Source organism: Rhinopithecus bieti, unplaced genomic scaffold (assembly GCF_001698545.2).
Source record: "Rhinopithecus bieti isolate Rb0 unplaced genomic scaffold, ASM169854v2 scaffold_30761, whole genome shotgun sequence".
NCBI lineage: Eukaryota > Metazoa > Chordata > Mammalia > Primates > Cercopithecidae > Rhinopithecus > Rhinopithecus bieti.
The window spans coordinates 166,219-185,949 of NW_016813169.1; the positions used below are offsets into that span (position 1 = coordinate 166,219).

Consider the following 19,731-nt stretch of genomic DNA (forward strand, 5'->3'; position numbering starts at 1 on the left):
AGAAATGCTAGCAATCAAAAACACTATGTCGATAAAAAGTGTCAAACTCTATAATATTTGAAGAGATTTATCTGAGTCAAATATGAGTGACCAGTGGCCCGTGACACAGCCCTCAGGAGATCCTGAGAACATATGCCCAAGATGGTTGAGGCACAACCTAGTTTTATGCACTTTAAGGAGACATAAGACATCAATCAAATACATGTAAGATATACTTGTTCGGTCTGAAAAGGCAGGACAACTCAAAGGGCGAGGGCTTCTAGGTTACAGGTAGATTTTAAAATTTTCTGATTGGCAGTTGGTTGAAAGAGTTAAGTTATTATCTCAAGATCTTGAATCAATAGAAAGGGATGTCTGGGTTACAATGATAGCATATTGTAGACCAAAGGTTTATCATGCAGATGAAGCCTCCAAGTAGCAGACTTCAGAGAGAATAGATTGTACACGTTTCTCATCAGACTTAAAGAGTATGTTCTGTTAGTAATTCCAAAAGGGAGGAGGGTATAATGAGGTATGTCTGACCCCCGCCCCTCATCATGACCTGAACTAGTCCCTCAGGTTAGTTCCTCAGGGATACCCTTGCTGAGAGGAGGGGTCCATCCAGATGAGGTGGGGGGCTTTGAATTTTATTTTTGGTTTACAACCATAACAGAAATGAAGAATACTTTCAATGGGGTAGTAAACTGACAAGGATGAGAATCTCAGACCTTGAGGATATGTCAACAGAAACTTCCAAAACCAAAATGCAAAGAGAGAAAAGACTGAAAAAGAAAATGGAACAGAACATCCAAGAACTGTGGGACAACTACAAAAAGCATAACAAACAGGTAATGGGAACACTAGAAGAAGAAGAAAGAAAAGAACAGCAGAAATATTTGGATAAGTAATGATTGAGAAGCTCCCTAAATTAATGTCAGACACCAAATCACAGATCCAGGAAACTCAGAGAACAGACATACAAATGCCAAAAACAAAACAAACCAAAACCAAAACAAAACAAAAATACTGCACCTAGGCATTTCACATTCAAACTGTTGCAAATGAAAGTTAAAGAAAATATCTTGAAAGAAGCTACAGGGAAAAAAATCTTACCCAAAGAGGAGCAAAGGTAAGAATTACATCTGACTTCTCAGACACCATGCAAGCAAGAAGAGAGTACACTGAAATATTTAAAGTGTTGAGAGAAAAAGACTACCAATCTAAAATTCTGTATCCTGTCAAATTTTTCCTTCAAAAGTGAAGAAGAAATAAAGATTTTCTCAGCAAACATGGAGGGAGTTTGTTGCCAGTAGACCTGCCTTGCAAGAAATGTTAAAAGAAGCTCTTTGAAGAGAAAGGAATTATCTAGGTAAAAATCTTAGATCTACATAAGGAAAGATAGTGCATTAGAGAAGGAGTAAGTGACGGTAAGTAAAAATGCTTATTTATCTTGTTCTTAAGTGATCTAACATAAAAGTTTGTTCAAAATAATAGCAACAATGTATGTGATTATGTATGGTTTCAAACTTATGTATGCTTATATGTAAGTGAAATGAATGACAGCAATGGTACAAGAGAAGGGAGAAGGAGTACTGGCCTACTGGTGAAGCTAGTATAGTGTTATCTGAAACTGAACTTAGTTAGTTTGGTTCTCTGTCCCCACCCAAATCTTGTGAATTATAATCCCCAGTGTTGGGAGAGGGAACTGGTGGGAGCTAATTACACCATGGGGGCAGATTTCCCTCATGCTGTTCTCGTGATAGTGAGTTCTCAAGAGATCTGATAGTCTAAAAGCATGTGGCACTTCCCCCCTTGCTGTCTCTCTCTTTCCTGCCACCCTGTGAAGAAAGTTCTTGCTTCCCCTTCACCTTCCGCCATGACTGTAAATTTCCTAAGGCCTCCCAGTCATGTTTCCTGTAGAGCCTGCAAAACTGCAAGTCGATTAAACCTCTTTTCTTCATAAATGACTCCGTCTCGGGTAGTTACTCATAGCAGTGTGAGAACTGACTGATACAATCTGGATTAGTTGTAAACGTATATTGCAAACTCTAGGGCAACCACTAAAAATTATACCATTCGATAGCATCAATAATATCAAATATCTAGGGAAAAATCTAATGAAAGAGGTAGAAAACCTCTAAAACAAAACAAAAAACTGATAGTTTCTTACAAAGTTTAAACATACACCTACCATATGATCAAGACATTCAACTCCTATGCGTTTACTCAAGAGAAAGTATACTTCCATGGGGTGGGGAGGATTAGAAGGGGAAGGCAGGGTGGTAGAATTGTTTTGTATCTTTATTGTGATGGCAGTTATACAACTCCAGGAATGCATCACAATCGGAATTGTACACCAAGAAAAGTGAATCTTATTGTATATGAATTTAATTTAAATTAAAATTTTAAAAATCAAATGTGGTCTTAGAAAAGGAGACCACATCTTCTTTGGATGGAAAACACATCTAAAGTCACAAAAGCCTCCACCTCACCTGGCTGAATTCAGGTGAAAGGAAGATATTCCCTATTGTTCTTGCAGACTGAAGATACAAGTACAAAGAATCTTGACATGCACACACACACACACACACACACGTGTGTGTATCTATACATATCCACACACATACATATTTCTGCATTTTAATTATATATATGACAAGGGAAGGTCTTTTAACAAGAGATTCTTCCAAGATGTGGCACGAGATTTCTCTACCCCTGCATTTAAAAAACTGGAAAGCCATGACTTTGAGGCACTAAAGGATATCAAACCCATTTTGCTATTTTCATGGTTTCTGAGAATCAGCAATTCAGACAGAGCACAGAAGAATGTCTGGGGCTTTAACTAGGAAGATTCTATAACTGGAGACTTGAATTATGCATGACAAGGGCCATTAACTGAGATATCAGCTGGGGCTCTCAATCGAATTACCACCCACAAGTGGTTGGCTTCTCGGTGTAGCCTGGGCTTCTTCATAGCATAGTAGACTCAAGGTGGCAGGACCTCTTACACACGCAGTAGCTCAGGCTCCAAAGGGAAGTGTCATAGCAGACAATGCACAACTCGCATCTTTTCTAACTTGGCCTCGGAAGTCACGCAGCATTACTTCTGTCATATTCTATTGGTTACATGTGAGTCACAAGCCCACTCGAGATTCAAGGGAGGTGCCAGGATCATACACACTGGGGAAGAGACAGTCTCATCAATAAATGGTGCTGGGAAAACTGGATATCCATATACAAAAGAATGAAATGAGACCCCTATCTCTCACCATATCGAATCAAAAATCAAATCAAAATGGATTAAAGACTTAAATCTAAGACCTCAAACCATGAAACTACTACAAGAAAACATTGAGAAGCTCTCCAGGACATCAGTCTGGGCAAAGATTTCTTGGGTAATACCCCACAAGCACAGGCAACTAAAGCAAAAATGGGCAAATGGGATCACATCAAGTTAAAAAGCTTCTGCACAACAAAGGAAACAATCAACAAAGTGAACAGACAACCCACAGAATGGGAGAAAATATCTACAAACTACCCATCTGACAAAGGATTAATAACCAGAATACATAAGGAGCTCAAACAACTCTATAGGAAAAAAATCTAATGATATGATTTATAAATGGGCAAAAAATTTGAATACACATTGCTCAAAAGAAGACATACAAATGGCAAACAGGCATATGAAAAGATACTCAACATCACTGATCATCGGATAAATGCAAATCAAAACTACAATGAGGTATCATCTCACCCCAGTTAAAATGGTTTATATCCCAAGAGACAGCCAATAACAAATGCTGGAGAGGATATGGAGAAAAGGGAACCCTTGTACACTGTTGGTGGGAATGTAAATTAGTACAACCACTGTGGAGAACAGTTTGGAGGTTTCTCAAAAAACTAAAACCCGAGCTACCATATTATCCAGCAATCCCACTGCTGGGTATATATCCAAAAGAAAAGAAATCAGTATATCGAAGAGAGATATGCACTTTCATGTTTGTTGCAGCTCTGTTCACAATAGCCAAGATTTGGAAGCAACCTAAGTGTCCACCAACAGGTAAGTAAAGAAAGAAAATGTGGTACTCATACACAACGGAGTACTATTCAGTCACAGAAAAGTATGAGATTTGCTCATTATGTTAAGTAAAATAAGCCAGGCACAGAAAGACAAACATCACATGTTCTCACTTATTTGTGGGATCTAAAAGTCAAAACAATCAAACCCATGGAGATAGAGAGTAGAAGGATGCTTATTAGAGGCTAGAAAGGGTAGTGGGGGAGTGGGGAGGGCAGCAGGTGGGGATGGTTAATGGGTACAAAAAAATAGAATGAGTGAATAAGACTTAGTATTTGAGAGCAGAGCAGGGTGACTATAGTCAATAATAATGTAACTGTATACTTTAAAATAACTTAGAGTGTCATTAGATTGTTTGTAACACAAAGGATAAATGCTTAAGGGGATGCTCCATTTTCCATGATGTGATTATTATGCATTGCATGCCTGTATCAAAACATTTCAGGTACTCCATAAATATATACACCTACTATGTACCCACAAAAATAAGAAATTGTAAATTAAAAAAGATTCAAGGGGAAATGACATAGTCCTATCCCTCAGAAGAAGAAAGGTCAAGTTCACATTGTAGGGGAGCATGTTGGATAGGAGATACTGTTGAAGCAATCTTTGGAAAACAGAATCCACTATATGTGTGGCATACAGTTTCTTTCAGTTAATAAGATCATTGGTATCCAGCATTCCTCAGTTAGTTGGGATATTATTTTAGTGAGAATACTTCAATTTTCAAGAAATATGAATGTATTACATAAGGAAATATTGAAAACTGTAAGATTTGAGAAAATATAAAAGGCCAGTATTTTAGCTTCCTTTGCAAAGGAGACCCATAATATTAGAATTTCAAATAATTTTAAGAATTTAAGATGAACCTTGATCCCTACTTCACACCATATACAAAATTTAATTTGAGATAACTCATAGACTTAAAAGCGAAAGCTAAAACCATAAAGCTATTCGAGGGAAACATAGGAGACTATCTAGGCGACTTTGAGCCAGCCAAAGGCATCTTAAACAGATCACAGAAAGCAACAACCATAAAAAACTGACAATGTGGACTTGGAAATGTAAACTGATACAACCACTTTGGTAAAAGGTCTGGCAGTTTCTCAAAAAACTAAACACACACTTACTTTATGTGTGACCCAGCAATTCCATTCCTAGGTATATAACCAAGAGAAATAAAATATATGTTTACAAAATATTTGTGCCAGGAATATTCAGACCAGGTTTATTCATATTAGCTCCAAGTCGAAAACAACCCAGGTATCCATTGGCAGGGGAACGAATCAGCAAATGGTGTATATTCATACAATGGAATCCTACTCAGTAATATAAAGGAATTACTGATACACTCTATAATATGAATGAATCCCAAAATCACAGTGAACGAAAGAAGTCATAAAAGGGTACACACTGTATAATTCCATTCATATGAAATTCTAGAACAGAGAAAAATCACCAATAGTTTGAAAAAAAAAAAAAAAAAAAAAAAGCACCTAAAGTGGAAAAAAAAAAACATCAGAACAGTAGTTACCTCTTGAATGGCGGATGTGCACATGAATTGACTGGGATGGAGCATGAGGGAACTTTCTGGAGTGATGGTAATGTTCTATGTGTTAGTAGGGATTTGGGTTGCACAAACATACATTTGTCAAAACTCAGCAAATGTATAAAGTTTGTGCATTTTATTGAACATAAATTTTACATAAAAAGAAAAACTATAAATAAATAGTAAGCATGCTAAAATATTTAGAGGGAAGTAACTGATGTCTGTGATTTTCTTTGAAATGCACCAAAATTAAGATGGGTTAATAGATAGATATAAGGATGTATAAATGGAGAGATGTGTCATAAAGCAAATAAAGTAAGAGGTTAATGGTACAATGGTGGATATATGGATATATGAGGTGTCCACTGTTTAATCTTGCCAAATTTTCTGGATGTTTTAAAATTCTCATAGAATGTTGGAGAAAATGAATGGGTAAAACATGCTAATTTGATAGGAATTTGAAAATTATAAAAACTATTTCATCTCAAAACTTAACTTTAAACCTCTGAAACTTTGTAATTGCATAAACATAAAATATTGTGGCCCCTAAAATAAGAACTTTAAGTAAGCACATTACAATTATTTGACTGTAGTCAATAATCAGAGTAGGTAGAGTATCAACTACACACACAAACAACTGTGCTACTGTACAATTCCAAGCCTCTTTGACTTTTGCTCAGAACATTCCTCCAGCATCTGCCTTAGGCTGTTTTCTGGAAACTGAAGCAAGAATAAAAATGTTCTTTCTGAAAAATGTTCCCATAGTAGCTCTTTGCCCCAGCTTTTTCGGCTTTATTTGGTTGGGTTTTATTTTATTTAAATTGAATTTTTAAATAATTGCTCATTGTAAAAAAAAAAAAAAAAAACTAAATCAGGAATGAATGCATGCTCCACTAACACGCTTAGTGTGTAGCCCGCTAGCATTTCTTCAAAGGATATACATTCCTTGAAATATATATATATATACACACACACACACACACACCTGCACTTTTACAACTTTTACATTTTGGCGTAAGTAGGATATTAACATACTTCTGGATTTTGCTTTATCTACAAAACAGCACAACACATATGTGGTAGCCACCCATAGCTGTTCACCAAGATCTGGTTTCCCTCCTTCTTCTAAGCACATGAGTGGGGTCCTGTGACTAGTGCTAGCCAATAAATTGAGAGTGTAAATGATATGTATTTCTTTCCAAATAAGAATTTGTTGTACTTGACCCTCCAAATTCTCTTTCCTTTATGGCAATATGACTGGGAACATTCAAGTTGGTGGCTATTCTGTCAGCCTCAGTCTCTGAGTGGCTACTATGAACAAAATTCCCCTGACAACCACAATGGATACATAAAGTCAGCAAACAATAAATCTTGGTTGATTTAATTCCCTGAGATTCAGGGGTTGTTGTTACTGCAGCAGTACTTAGCCAATCCTAACTGATACATCATACATTTTTTCTGGTATGCATATGTGGTCTACCTCTTTCTAATGGCTAAAAAATATTGTCTGAAATTAATGCAATAGAATATATCCAACTATTCCCCTATTGTTGGGCATTTTATTTTTCCAAATGTTTACTATTACAAAGTTTGTTGCAATAAATATTATGCATGCACATACACATATATTTATCAATCCACCTGTCTAAATTTTTCCAAATAAAAAATTTCTACAAGTGCAATTACCAGGTAAAAGAGTCTAAACATTAGACACATTCTGCCAATTGCCCTCCAAAATGCTGAACCAATTTAAACTCCTATCAATGGAAAATGAGAGTACCTGTTACCCCACATGTTCACCTGGAGTCAGTTATATCATTCTTTTTAAATGTTGCCAATAGAGTAAGTGGAAATAATATTTCATCATTGTTTCAGTTTGTGTCATTATTGGGCATCTTTTCACAGGTTTAAAGACCATTTGTATTTCTTCTGTGAACTATTCCTGTCTTTGATCCATTTTTGTCTGTTGATTTTATAGGAGTTCTTAAGTACTTAAGGTTAATCCCCTGGCTCTTAACACTGGTTATAAATATTTTCTCTTAGTCTGTCCCTTGTCTTTTAGGTTTGTGATATCTTTTTCTGTAGAGAGATATAAAATTTTTCTGTAGTCAATATAATCTTTCCTTTATGGCTTTTGGAAACTGTGCTTCACCACAAAATAAGTGTATATAGGCATTTTCTAGTTGATTGTCACCAAAATCTTTATTAATAATCCATTCTTTCTCTACTGATTTGAAATGTTCTCCATACTTATACGAAAGTTCATAAAAATGGGTCTTTTACGGACTCTACACTGTATTTCACTGATATTTTTGTTTCTCTGCTAGAAAATGTTTTCAGATGTATGTAAATCATATACCTTTCTAGTATCTACATTTTAATATTCTTTTCAACATTTTATTGGATATTCTCAACGCCTTATTCTTGATGAACCTTCATAATCAGTCAATTTATCTCCCCAACCCTGTTAAACAAAACCAAATCTAACAACAGCAACAGCAAAAACCTACTGTGTAATTCTGATTGGAATTGCTTCAAATCTATAAATTTGGAAAATAAGAATTTTCACAATATTGTCTTCCCATTCAGAGATATCAAGTTTAAAAATTGCATTTATTTTAGTCTTATGTTTCTCATCCAATTTATTCCCAGATATTTCATTTTTGTTGCTACAGCAAATAGTATTCCCCTTTTCAGAACACTTCCTAACTAGTTATTGCTGATATAAAGTAAAGCTATTGTTCTGTATATAGTTTTCTTATATTTAGCTACTTTCCTGAATGCTCTTAATAGTTCCAACAATTTTTAAATTGATTCCTTTGAATTTTCCAAGTATACAATCATATTTGGATTCTAATTTTAAAAAATTAGTCTTCAGTTCTATTTTGAACTATTTATACAGTGATTCCTAAATGCCTATTTCCACAATACCTAGAGTAACAAAATAATGGAATTTTGTATCTGGGAGGTGCCTTATAATGATCTAATCCAAGAATTACGTAGTCTAGTACCTACTGGGGTAGGTATGTAAGATAAATAGGAGAAAGTGCCTTGGTGTGAGGCAATAAGGACTTGTGGAAACTGAGAAGAAATGCAGAGAACAAGCTCTATCTTAGGAGGGCAAGTGCCATTCACCCCCAAAAGATTGTTGCCATGGAGAAATGTGGGTCCAATTTCTATTTTCCAAGAGGCACCAGATACATATATTCTTAGGTTTAAACTCCTAATTTTAAAAACATTAAACAAAAGCCAAACAAAATATAACTGCCAGCTTTCAACCTATAAACCTGTATTTAATTCAATACCTTCATTTAAGGCAATGGAAACTCAGAAAGGTTCATCAGACATTGCAAAAGTAGCCAAGTGTAGGGGAGGGCTTTGCTTCTTGTTTAGTTGCTTGGTGAGTCAAAACAATATTTTCAAAGTACTAAAACTAGGTAGGTGCTTTGCTTGGTTTGGTTACAAACAAAGACTTTAGTCTCTGTTGTCAACATACATTCGTTGTTCCCTGTTTGGCTCATGTTGGTTTGGATTTACTATCCCTGCAATATTCATGGCAAATGAAAAGGGTACCTGTTATTTATTTTGTTTCACCCCAGCTTTATTAAAGTATAATTGACAAATAAAATTGTATATATTTACAGCACACGTGATGTTTTGATATATGTATACATTTAAAAATAACTAACTCAAGCTAACTCACATATCTATCACCTCACACGTTTATTTTTATGTGGTGAGAACATTTAAGAGCCACTCTCTTAGCAATCCAAGTAGATAATACATCATTATTCACTATAGTCACCATGTTGTACAATAAATCTCCACATCTCCAGAACTTATTCATCCTGTCTAACTGAAACTTTCTACAAAGGCTATCTCTTAAATAGCCTTTCTATATTTGGGGAATCCCACATAAGTTTCCTACCACCCCAAAACAGAGGTCAGAGCTCAACTTCCCAGACTTCCTTACAGTTAGAAATATGCAGGTGACCCAGGCTCCCTACCAATCAGGGAAGTAAGACTGTGCCTCAGAAGGGATTAACAGAAGAAAAGCAGCTCAGGGTGGGCCACATTTGGTGTCAAAGGAGCCCAGCCTTCAGGGGTGGTAAAGGACGATTGCCAGAAATAGTGGTAGTTATGGCTGTGGTAAAGTCAGGTTCTTGGCAGCAATGCCAAGTGCAGCAATGAGTCATGGGTGGTGGTGGTGGTGGTAACAGAGGTCATTTTCTCATCAGACGAGTTCTACGGCCCTGTTTTGGGCACTGTTCCTATAGTTCAGCCTTGAGCTTATTTCTCCAGCCCTTCCAAAGACACTGTGAACCACTCAGGTTCCTTTTAATATATTCCTTTTTTTGCTTAACCAGCCAGAGAGGATATTCCTTTTTAAAACTAAGCCCTCACCAATACAAACACCACCACCAGGCAGTGACAGAATCAAATCAAAGATCTCCATCTTTTTGACTCCCAGGCTAGCATTCTTTCTACAACAACATATTATTTATATTTAATGCTTTTAGGAAAGTTCAAAATGCTGTTTTCAAAAATGTATATTGAAATTTCCATTTTGAAGACAGGCTATGAATACTGTCAAAGAATCTATTTGGTTCATGATAAGAACCTATGTTTGAGCGCTTTGGGATTTTATTGTTTTTGCTTTTGCTTTTGTTCATATAGATTCATAGACTAGTGGCTTCCTTAAAAGATGCTAGATTGCTTACAATAAAAAAAACACCAATGGCAATGTACACAGAGTAGTCCAAACAAAAATAGAGCAAAACCATACAAAGGGAGAGATAATTGCCCTAGATAAATCAGGATGAGANACCTGTATTTAATTCAATACCTTCATTTAAGGCAATGGAAACTCAGAAAGGTTCATCAGACATTGCAAAAGTAGCCAAGTGTAGGGGAGGGCTTTGCTTCTTGTTTAGTTGCTTGGTGAGTCAAAACAATATTTTCAAAGTACTAAAACTAGGTAGGTGCTTTGCTTGGTTTGGTTACAAACAAAGACTTTAGTCTCTGTTGTCAACATACATTCGTTGTTCCCTGTTTGGCTCATGTTGGTTTGGATTTACTATCCCTGCAATATTCATGGCAAATGAAAAGGGTACCTGTTATTTATTTTGTTTCACCCCAGCTTTATTAAAGTATAATTGACAAATAAAATTGTATATATTTACAGCACACGTGATGTTTTGATATATGTATACATTTAAAATAACTAACTCAAGCTAACTCACATATCTATCACCTCACACGTTTATTTTATGTGGTGAGAACATTTAAGAGCCACTCTCTTAGCAATCCAAGTAGATAATACATCATTATTCACTATAGTCACCATGTTGTACAATAAATCTCCACATCTCCAGAACTTATTCATCCTGTCTAACTGAAACTTTCTACAAAGGCTATCTCTTAAATAGCCTTTCTATATTTGGGGAATCCCACATAAGTTTCCTACCACCCCAAAACAGAGGTCAGAGCTCAACTTCCCAGACTTCCTTACAGTTAGAAATATGCAGGTGACCCAGGCTCCCTACCAATCAGGGAAGTAAGACTGTGCCTCAGAAGGGATTAACAGAAGAAAAGCAGCTCAGGGTGGGCCACATTTGGTGTCAAAGGAGCCCAGCCTTCAGGGGTGGTAAAGGACGATTGCCAGAAATAGTGGTAGTTATGGCTGTGGTAAAGTCAGGTTCTTGGCAGCAATGCCAAGTGCAGCAATGAGTCATGGGTGGTGGTGGTGGTGGTAACAGAGGTCATTTTCTCATCAGACGAGTTCTACGGCCCTGTTTTGGGCACTGTTCCTATAGTTCAGCCTTGAGCTTATTTCTCCAGCCCTTCCAAAGACACTGTGAACCACTCAGGTTCCTTTTAATATATTCCTTTTTTTGCTTAACCAGCCAGAGAGGATATTCCTTTTAAAACTAAGCCCTCACCAATACAAACACCACCACCAGGCAGTGACAGAATCAAATCAAAGATCTCCATCTTTTGACTCCCAGGCTAGCATTCTTTCTACAACAACATATTATTTATATTTAATGCTTTTAGGAAAGTTCAAAATGCTGTTTTCAAAAATGTATATTGAAATTTCCATTTTGAAGACAGGCTATGAATACTGTCAAAGAATCTATTTGGTTCATGATAAGAACCTATGTTTGAGCGCTTTGGGATTTTATTGTTTTTGCTTTTGCTTTTGTTCATATAGATTCATAGACTAGTGGCTTCCTTAAAAGATGCTAGATTGCTTACAATAAAAAAAACACCAATGGCAATGTACACAGAGTAGTCCAAACAAAAATAGAGCAAAACCATACAAAGGGAGAGATAATTGCCCTAGATAAATCAGGATGAGATCATTCTTCTGTGAAGTAAAGGACACCAACAGGGTGGATTACATTAATGTTTCCTAGCCTTGGTCCACCAACAATGATGTTTATTATTTTCCATCTTCAAGGTCTACAAGTTTTTAGAGTTTCTCTTTCAATCTCAGTTATTAAAGAATGTTTTGAATGACCCCCACCATGAGTAAATATAAAGCTTATAGAAATACTGTAAACAGGGTGTACATTCCTATTACTGTTGTTGGTGACACCAGTGTACAACTATTGGGATAAAGCATTTTCATTTTCGAAGTATCCACCATGCACTAGTCAGCTACAGTAAGAATTTTAATATCAGTATCAAATGTATTCATCACAACAGCTGTGTCCTATGTATTACTATCCCCATTTTACAGATGAAAAAATTATTCAGCAGCCTCTCCAAGGCCACTAAGCTGGTAAACAAGAGAGCCAAAAGCTGGATCTGGGTTTGCCAACTCCAAAACCAGTGATAAGAACTATTTCTAGGCCGGGTGAGGCAGGAGAATGGCGTAAACCCGGGAGGCAGAGCTTGCAGTGAGCTGAGATCCGGCCACTGCACTCCAGCCTGGGCCACAGAGCAAGACTCCGGCTCAAAAAAAAANAAGACAGGCTATGAATACTGTCAAAGAATCTATTTGGTTCATGATAAGAACCTATGTTTGAGCGCTTTGGGATTTTATTGTTTTTGCTTTTGCTTTTGTTCATATAGATTCATAGACTAGTGGCTTCCTTAAAAGATGCTAGATTGCTTACAATAAAAAAAACACCAATGGCAATGTACACAGAGTAGTCCAAACAAAAATAGAGCAAAACCATACAAAGGGAGAGATAATTGCCCTAGATAAATCAGGATGAGATCATTCTTCTGTGAAGTAAAGGACACCAACAGGGTGGATTACATTAATGTTTCCTAGCCTTGGTCCACCAACAATGATGTTTATTATTTTCCATCTTCAAGGTCTACAAGTTTTAGAGTTTCTCTTTCAATCTCAGTTATTAAAGAATGTTTTGAATGACCCCACCATGAGTAAATATAAAGCTTATAGAAATACTGTAAACAGGGTGTACATTCCTATTACTGTTGTTGGTGACACCAGTGTACAACTATTGGGATAAAGCATTTTCATTTTCGAAGTATCCACCATGCACTAGTCAGCTACAGTAAGAATTTTAATATCAGTATCAAATGTATTCATCACAACAGCTGTGTCCTATGTATTACTATCCCCATTTTACAGATGAAAAAATTATTCAGCAGCCTCTCCAAGGCCACTAAGCTGGTAAACAAGAGAGCCAAAAGCTGGATCTGGGTTTGCCAACTCCAAAACCAGTGATAAGAACTATTTCTAGGCCGGGTGAGGCAGGAGAATGGCGTAAACCCGGGAGGCAGAGCTTGCAGTGAGCTGAGATCCGGCCACTGCACTCCAGCCTGGGCCACAGAGCAAGACTCCGGCTCAAAAAAAAACAAAACAAAACAAAACAAACAAACAAACAAAAAAACAAAAGAACTATTTCTATTATATTACCCCTTTTAGGAAGAATTTTAGTTTTACAAGAGAGAAAATTTCCTCGAGGTTCTAAATCTTAGAAGGAATTTATTACATGGATGTTCACAGGCGAGCTACTGACCCTACAATTGATAATGGGGGCCTGAAGAAAAAATCTGTAATAATTCACTATGTTCATTGAGGTCTGATACACTGGGTTCTGGAGGTATCTGGGAAAGACACAACAGTGAACCAGGCACGGGCCCTGCCCTCTGAGAGCTTCCCCAGGTGGGGAGAAGAGATAAGCACTCAGCTAACCAAAATACACACAGGCTACATGGGGCCAGGTGTCCATCTCTGATGGGTAGATCAAGGCTCAGGGAAGTGGCCAGAGAGATGGACTGACCACATCTTCCTTGGCATTGGGCTCTCAGTGCTGCTGCTGCTGCCTGTGGTTCAGAGTCCAGGGCCCTCACTGGGAAGCTCCACTCTGCCCATGTTCCCAACTGCATGAAATACTAGCCCTGCCAAGCTTAGTTCCTGCCCTGCTCCCTGCTGAAATCTGCCCACCACTGCCACCAGGTATCTATCCCAAGGCTCTGAGAAAGGTTATCTGCACTCTCTTGGATAACGATCAGCAGCTCTCACAGGCGAATCTGACAGACCATGCCAAAAAGATTCTAGAGAGGATCAATGAAATAGAAGCAGAAGTTGTGAATTCCCACAAGGCAAAAGAGAAATGTTCCCTACTCAGATTAAAAAATCAGAAAAAAACACAAAAAAACCAAAAACCAAACATTCCTTACTTCCGTTTCCTGATAGCTGCCTGTCCCTGCATTCCATCAGGTCTATTCTGAGGCAAATATCTCTGGGAGGCCCACACATTAATCCATTATTGACCAAGGCACCTTATGCAGAGGTAGTTTATCAGTTCCTACCCTCAAGGTTTTCCTGAGAGGAGATGCACATCTCTGAGAAGAAGGGTAATGCTAGGGGCTTGGATCACTGCCCAGAGCAGCAGGTCTGGGCCCTGAAGCCCCAGGTGTATGCTGAGAGTGCCAGGTATCTAAGCAGGAGAGAGTCAGGGCCACAGAGGCCAAGCCCATAGACCTATGCTGCAATCCTGCCGTTGCTTGCCTCTGCTCTTCTCCACTATCTCAATGCACAAATTTGAAAAGAGAACATTTTACAAGAATATCATAAACTTACATTTTCAGAGTTTCCAGTTGTCAGAGCCTAGAAGGGACCTCAGAGACCAATATATGAACAAAAGAGTGAGACACAGGTAGGTGAAGTGAATTGCCCAAGTTATTTGGCTAGTGAAGATCAGGCCTAGCTTCTCCTTACTTCCCTAAGTGAGAGCCAGATGGCCCTTCCCTGGTGCAAGGAAATCAATTATTTACTTGATTGCTGCAAGCTTTAGACTGAACGTTCCTTGAGAAATAGGATCGTTCATTAAATTATTCAGCAAACATCTATTGCACTTGGCAGGAGCTGATGTGGAGGCAGGGAAGCAAATAAGCAACAACTTGACAGAAGGCTACCAGTAAATAGTAGGTGGAAAGCACTTAGCACGATGATTGGCCCCCAGTAAGTGCTCAATACATGGTGGCTTCTATAAAAGTATTATTATTCTAGTGAGATGGAAATATGGAGAGAAAGGTAGGCAAACTCACATGACACACTGATGCAGGATTAAGAGCAGAGGAATGATCCTATCAGAGTTTAGGAAGGTCACTGTGGCAAAACTTTGGAGGATGAGAGTTAAGAAAAAGAGATCAGTTACACTGCTCTTCAGAGGGTTCAAGTAAACAGTGATGAAATGCTGAACTACAACGGTGAAGCTGCAGATGGAAAGAAGGGGAAGTTTCCAGAGGTAGTTCAAGACGTATAATTCCAAAGGGTGAGTGGGAGAGGTCGAGAGAGGGGAGACACAAAGCCAACCCCTGGTCTGGACTCTTGGGGATGCCCATGATGGCCTTTATCAGGATACAGTCCTCTAGCTGCTACTTTACGAAAGAAGAAAACGAGGTCAAGTTAGGGAAAGTTATTTTGGGGGATGCCTAAAAGACATGTGAGGGGCATATGTCCCAGAGGTATGCATATTTCCAGGTTTATAGTTCAGGAGAAAGGTCTGAGCTTGAGGAACTAGCATGGACAGAATCACCCTACAGGTCAGAGCCAAAGCAGTGAGGGCTAGATAAAATGTACACATTCAGAACACATAGACACAGGGAGGGGAACATCACACACCAGGGGCTGTCAGGGGGTCGGGGCCTAGGGGAGGGATAGCATCAGGAGAAATACCTAATGTAGATGACGGGTTGATGGGTGCAGTAAACTACCATGGCACGTGTATGCCTATGTAACAAACCTGCAGGTTCTGCACATGTATCCCAGAACTTAAAGTATAATAAAACAAAAAAAAAGAAAAGAAAAGAAAGGAAGGGAGGGAGGGAGGGAGGGAGGGAGGGGAAAAGAAAAGAAAAGAAAAAAAGAAAAGAAAAGGGAAGGTGGAACACAAAAGACACAAAAGCAGAGAATTATCTCAGTGGATTTCATCTGAGGCATATTAAACACTAAACAAAAAATGTACCCACTCAACTAGTATTTATTAACACCCCATTGTTTGCCAGACACTGAAACAAGTCATAAGGCTAAAGCAGAAAACAAGAAAGAGAAGGCCCCTGCCCTCAAAGAGGTTATATTCTGGTGAGGAGAGTCAGAATACACACACACACACACCACACACACACACACACACACACACATAATGAAAGGAAAATATTAGCTAGTAAAAGCACTGAGTAAAGAATTGAATTAGGGTATGATGTGATAGACACGGGCTACGTAGTTCCTTTTTGTTTGCTCAGGAAAGAGTTTGAGAAGCATAAGATAGGGCTGAAGACAAGGTGCAGGGACCCACATTTGTGGGCCAAGCACAAATGAGCAGCCCCAAGCACAGAGGGTTCAGCACCCAGCACCAAGCATGTCATATGGATCGAGACATCTAGACTCTTGGTCTATGCTCTTATTTGGAGGCCATGCCATCACCTCCAAACTAGAACCCCCAGGAACAACTCTAGTGGTTCATTATTTCATTTGGTAGCTATATATATAAATAAATACATATATTAAAATATATATCTATTATATATATAGAGAGAGAGAGACAGAGAGAGAGAGAGCGCCCAGCAGTAGGGGATGCTGCAGGGAACACCACCATTGAGCTCCCTGCCCTCAGAAAGCTCACATGGGAATAGGAGAAGACACACACAGCACACACACATAGACGCGCTACCCCCAAGTAAACAGATCTCTAAATAAAATAACTGTAAGTTGTGCTAAGTGCTGGGAAAAATATAAACAAGTGGCTAAGAATAACAGCAGGTGATCTACTCTAGATAGGATCTAGAAAGCCCCTCTGAATGAAAGCCCCTCTGGGAGCCGGCATTTGAGATGAGTCCTAGAGTTTGCTATGCAGAGGGTGGTGGTGACTGCATTCCAGGCAGAGGGAACTGGGTGTGCATAGGCTAAGAGTCAGGAAAGAGCTTGATGTGTTTGAGAAACCGAAAGACAGTCAGTGAGGCCAAAAGACAGGGGTGCAGAAAAAGAGGTGATGACACTGGAAATACAAACAGACTCACATCACTCAAGGCCTTGCTGGCTGCAGTCAAATGTTTGGATCTCATTGTGAGGACAATGGCAAGCCACTGAAGGATTTTTCAAGCCAGGCGAAACCTGAACCTGATCTGAGTTTCATTTTAAGGAATTTCTGGGACGGGGAGGTCCTTCTTTTTGAGCATGCAGCTCCTTGAGGCTACCCCTCCAATCACAGCATAGTGGTCCTTTATCCCACCCACAATTAGGGTCAGGCCTCCATCTGCAAAGCAACTTTTCCTCCTTGGATCGCCTGCCTGGCCTAAGTGCTTCCCAAAAAGCCCTATAAACTCACTAAAGTGTTTCCAATAGACTTTGCAAGTGTTGGAAAAATGGATGCTTTTGTAAAAGGACACAAATAATAAAACAAAACCACTCCCTCATTTCTGATGGAAATTTCTTGCTTTCTCCTCCACTGCTTTCCATTAGCCCATGGCCTGAGTAATTGTCTCTGCTCTTTACTGTCTCCATTTATTTTCCAAAACACTATGAACATGTGTATGTGACTATGAACAATAACAAAGAACTATAAATTCTTATTGATCCCAGAAGGTTGGGAATTCTAAACAATAAAAATGTCCTCTGACTGCTTCTCTCCAAAGAACATTTTGGAGACACAAAAGAGCTTTGTTAAAACAACAAATGAGCTCTTGGGACACTCTGGGCCTAATGGTGGGCTCCAGGCCACCAGGTAGTGATGCAATAGGCGACTGCAGACACAAACTTGGAAAGACCTCCCTGCTACCCTCTCCTGGGCTCACTTCCTCATTTCTCAGCCCACATCTTGACTGCATCAAGCAGAGTTTACTATATAGCTTTCAGCCACTATCCTTGTCAGGAGCCAGAATTCTCAGCCTAAAGAGAAAGTCCCCTTTGTCCTCCATCCATGATTTAATTTATTCTCCTAAACGCTCCATTCACTTTGTTTTCAGCCTAAGAAGTATCACAATTGTACTAGACCCTGAATTTGAATTTCCCTGTGTTTCCGCTGTTTGAAAATTTGCCTCGGTCAGCCACTGGATAGTCCCAGAATTCAGCTTCACCTTAGAGAAAACCTTGATCAAGATTTGTTATAATATTTCCCACTACTGTCACATATTTTTCCCTCGATTCCTGTATTTTCATGTCTTTCAGAATACACATATGTGTACAAGCACACGTATACACAGATGCATACATATCACCTTTGCTCTGATAATCGGTGAAGTTTTTACTATTTTCCAACTTCACCACATTCCTGGAGATGTCCCTCCTTTGTCCCCCAGATTTCGGTGGTGGGGAGGTGATCTTAGCAGTGCTTTTTTCTGTCTTTCTCACTCAGATGCACCATTCCTGGCATTCTGCTGATCCTTCAACTCCCTGATTCATAAGACAATGTCACCAACTGACTTTCTATGCTCTTGTCCCTCTGTTCCCATGTAAAACTCCTTTTATATGTAAATTTATAACATTTACTAGAGTATTAGTGGCCAAAACTTGACTACAAAATAATACAAACTCAAAGAAATGCCAATTCCTAATAAAAAATAGTTAACTGATTAGGAAAGAAACAGTTCTTTCTGTTCTTTGGACAACCTTGAGGGGAAAACAGACGACTGTTAGCAGAATATGGCTTACCTGAATGTATTATAATCCACCTTCTTTGTGTGCTTACGGTCAGCAGCTCTGAATATCTGCTTGAGCTCTCTGGATTTTGCTTCTTCTTGCTTCAGCTTTTGTAGGGCAAGTTTGAGGTTACTGCAAGGATACTATAAGGGGAAATGAAAGGAAAACATATTTAAATATTCCTAACAGCTCAGGAGCCCAGTCTTGCTCATGGCCAGTAAAGGGACTTCACACTGTGCACATGAAGTTAGCAGGTTTGTCTTTGCAAAGAAACCAACACCGAGAAGGCATGACTAGCTTTGGATCTCCTCAGTTAAAGCTTCTGGACAATAGCTGACATCAGCAGAGGCCCCAGCTCTGAGGGAAACGAGCTTAAGGAACACGAGGCCACAGAGATCAGAAAACAACCCCTGCTTCCATCTCAGCCTCCTCTCTATAACCCTTGGATATCGGCCCAATATGTTGGGAGATCCTAATGGAGAAAATGGGATTCAAAACTGGATAAGTAGCCCTCCATTTTCTCTAGATCTTTAGAATGGGGTCCCCCTGGAACTGTTATCCATTAGGCAACGCACTGATGAGAGCAAGGCTGGGTATGGAAGATCCATACAGGTACCTTAACCCCTCGCACAGTCATTCTCTGGGCTGTCTACTGTTCCTGTCTCTTATCCTGTGACTAGCTTTTTGACTTGGTAAGAATACTTCTTGCATCCAGTGAAACATAAGGTCGTAAATAATTATAGCTAAGAGATCAAAATGAGAAGATGAAATTTTAAAATAAAACATTGATGGCAATTTAGTCTAAAGATCCCTCTCTCCCACCAGAAAATGATCCAGGTGGTTTGGCAACTATCGCAGACCCCTACTCCTCCCACTTTTTGGCATTTCCTTTCATCTATTTCCATGACAGGATCTATTAGCTCTTTTGAAAAGATTCTGGCCAGGCGCGGTGGCTCACGCCTGTAATCCCAGCACTTTGGGAGGCCGAGGCGGGTGGATCAC

The 19,731-nt window shown here is 38.9% G+C and overlaps 1 protein-coding gene across 1 annotated transcript in view; it reads right to left on the minus strand.

The window, feature by feature from the left end:
* Positions 1-19,731, minus strand: part of EFHC2 (EF-hand domain containing 2) — a gene marked incomplete at its 5' end in the record, with an annotated part of 171,837 nt that overhangs the window by 65,690 nt on the left and 86,416 nt on the right. Inside the window, 1 exon segment of the mRNA XM_017847751.1 lies at positions 18,742-18,872. Coding sequence (XP_017703240.1) covers positions 18,742-18,872 — 131 coding nt within the window.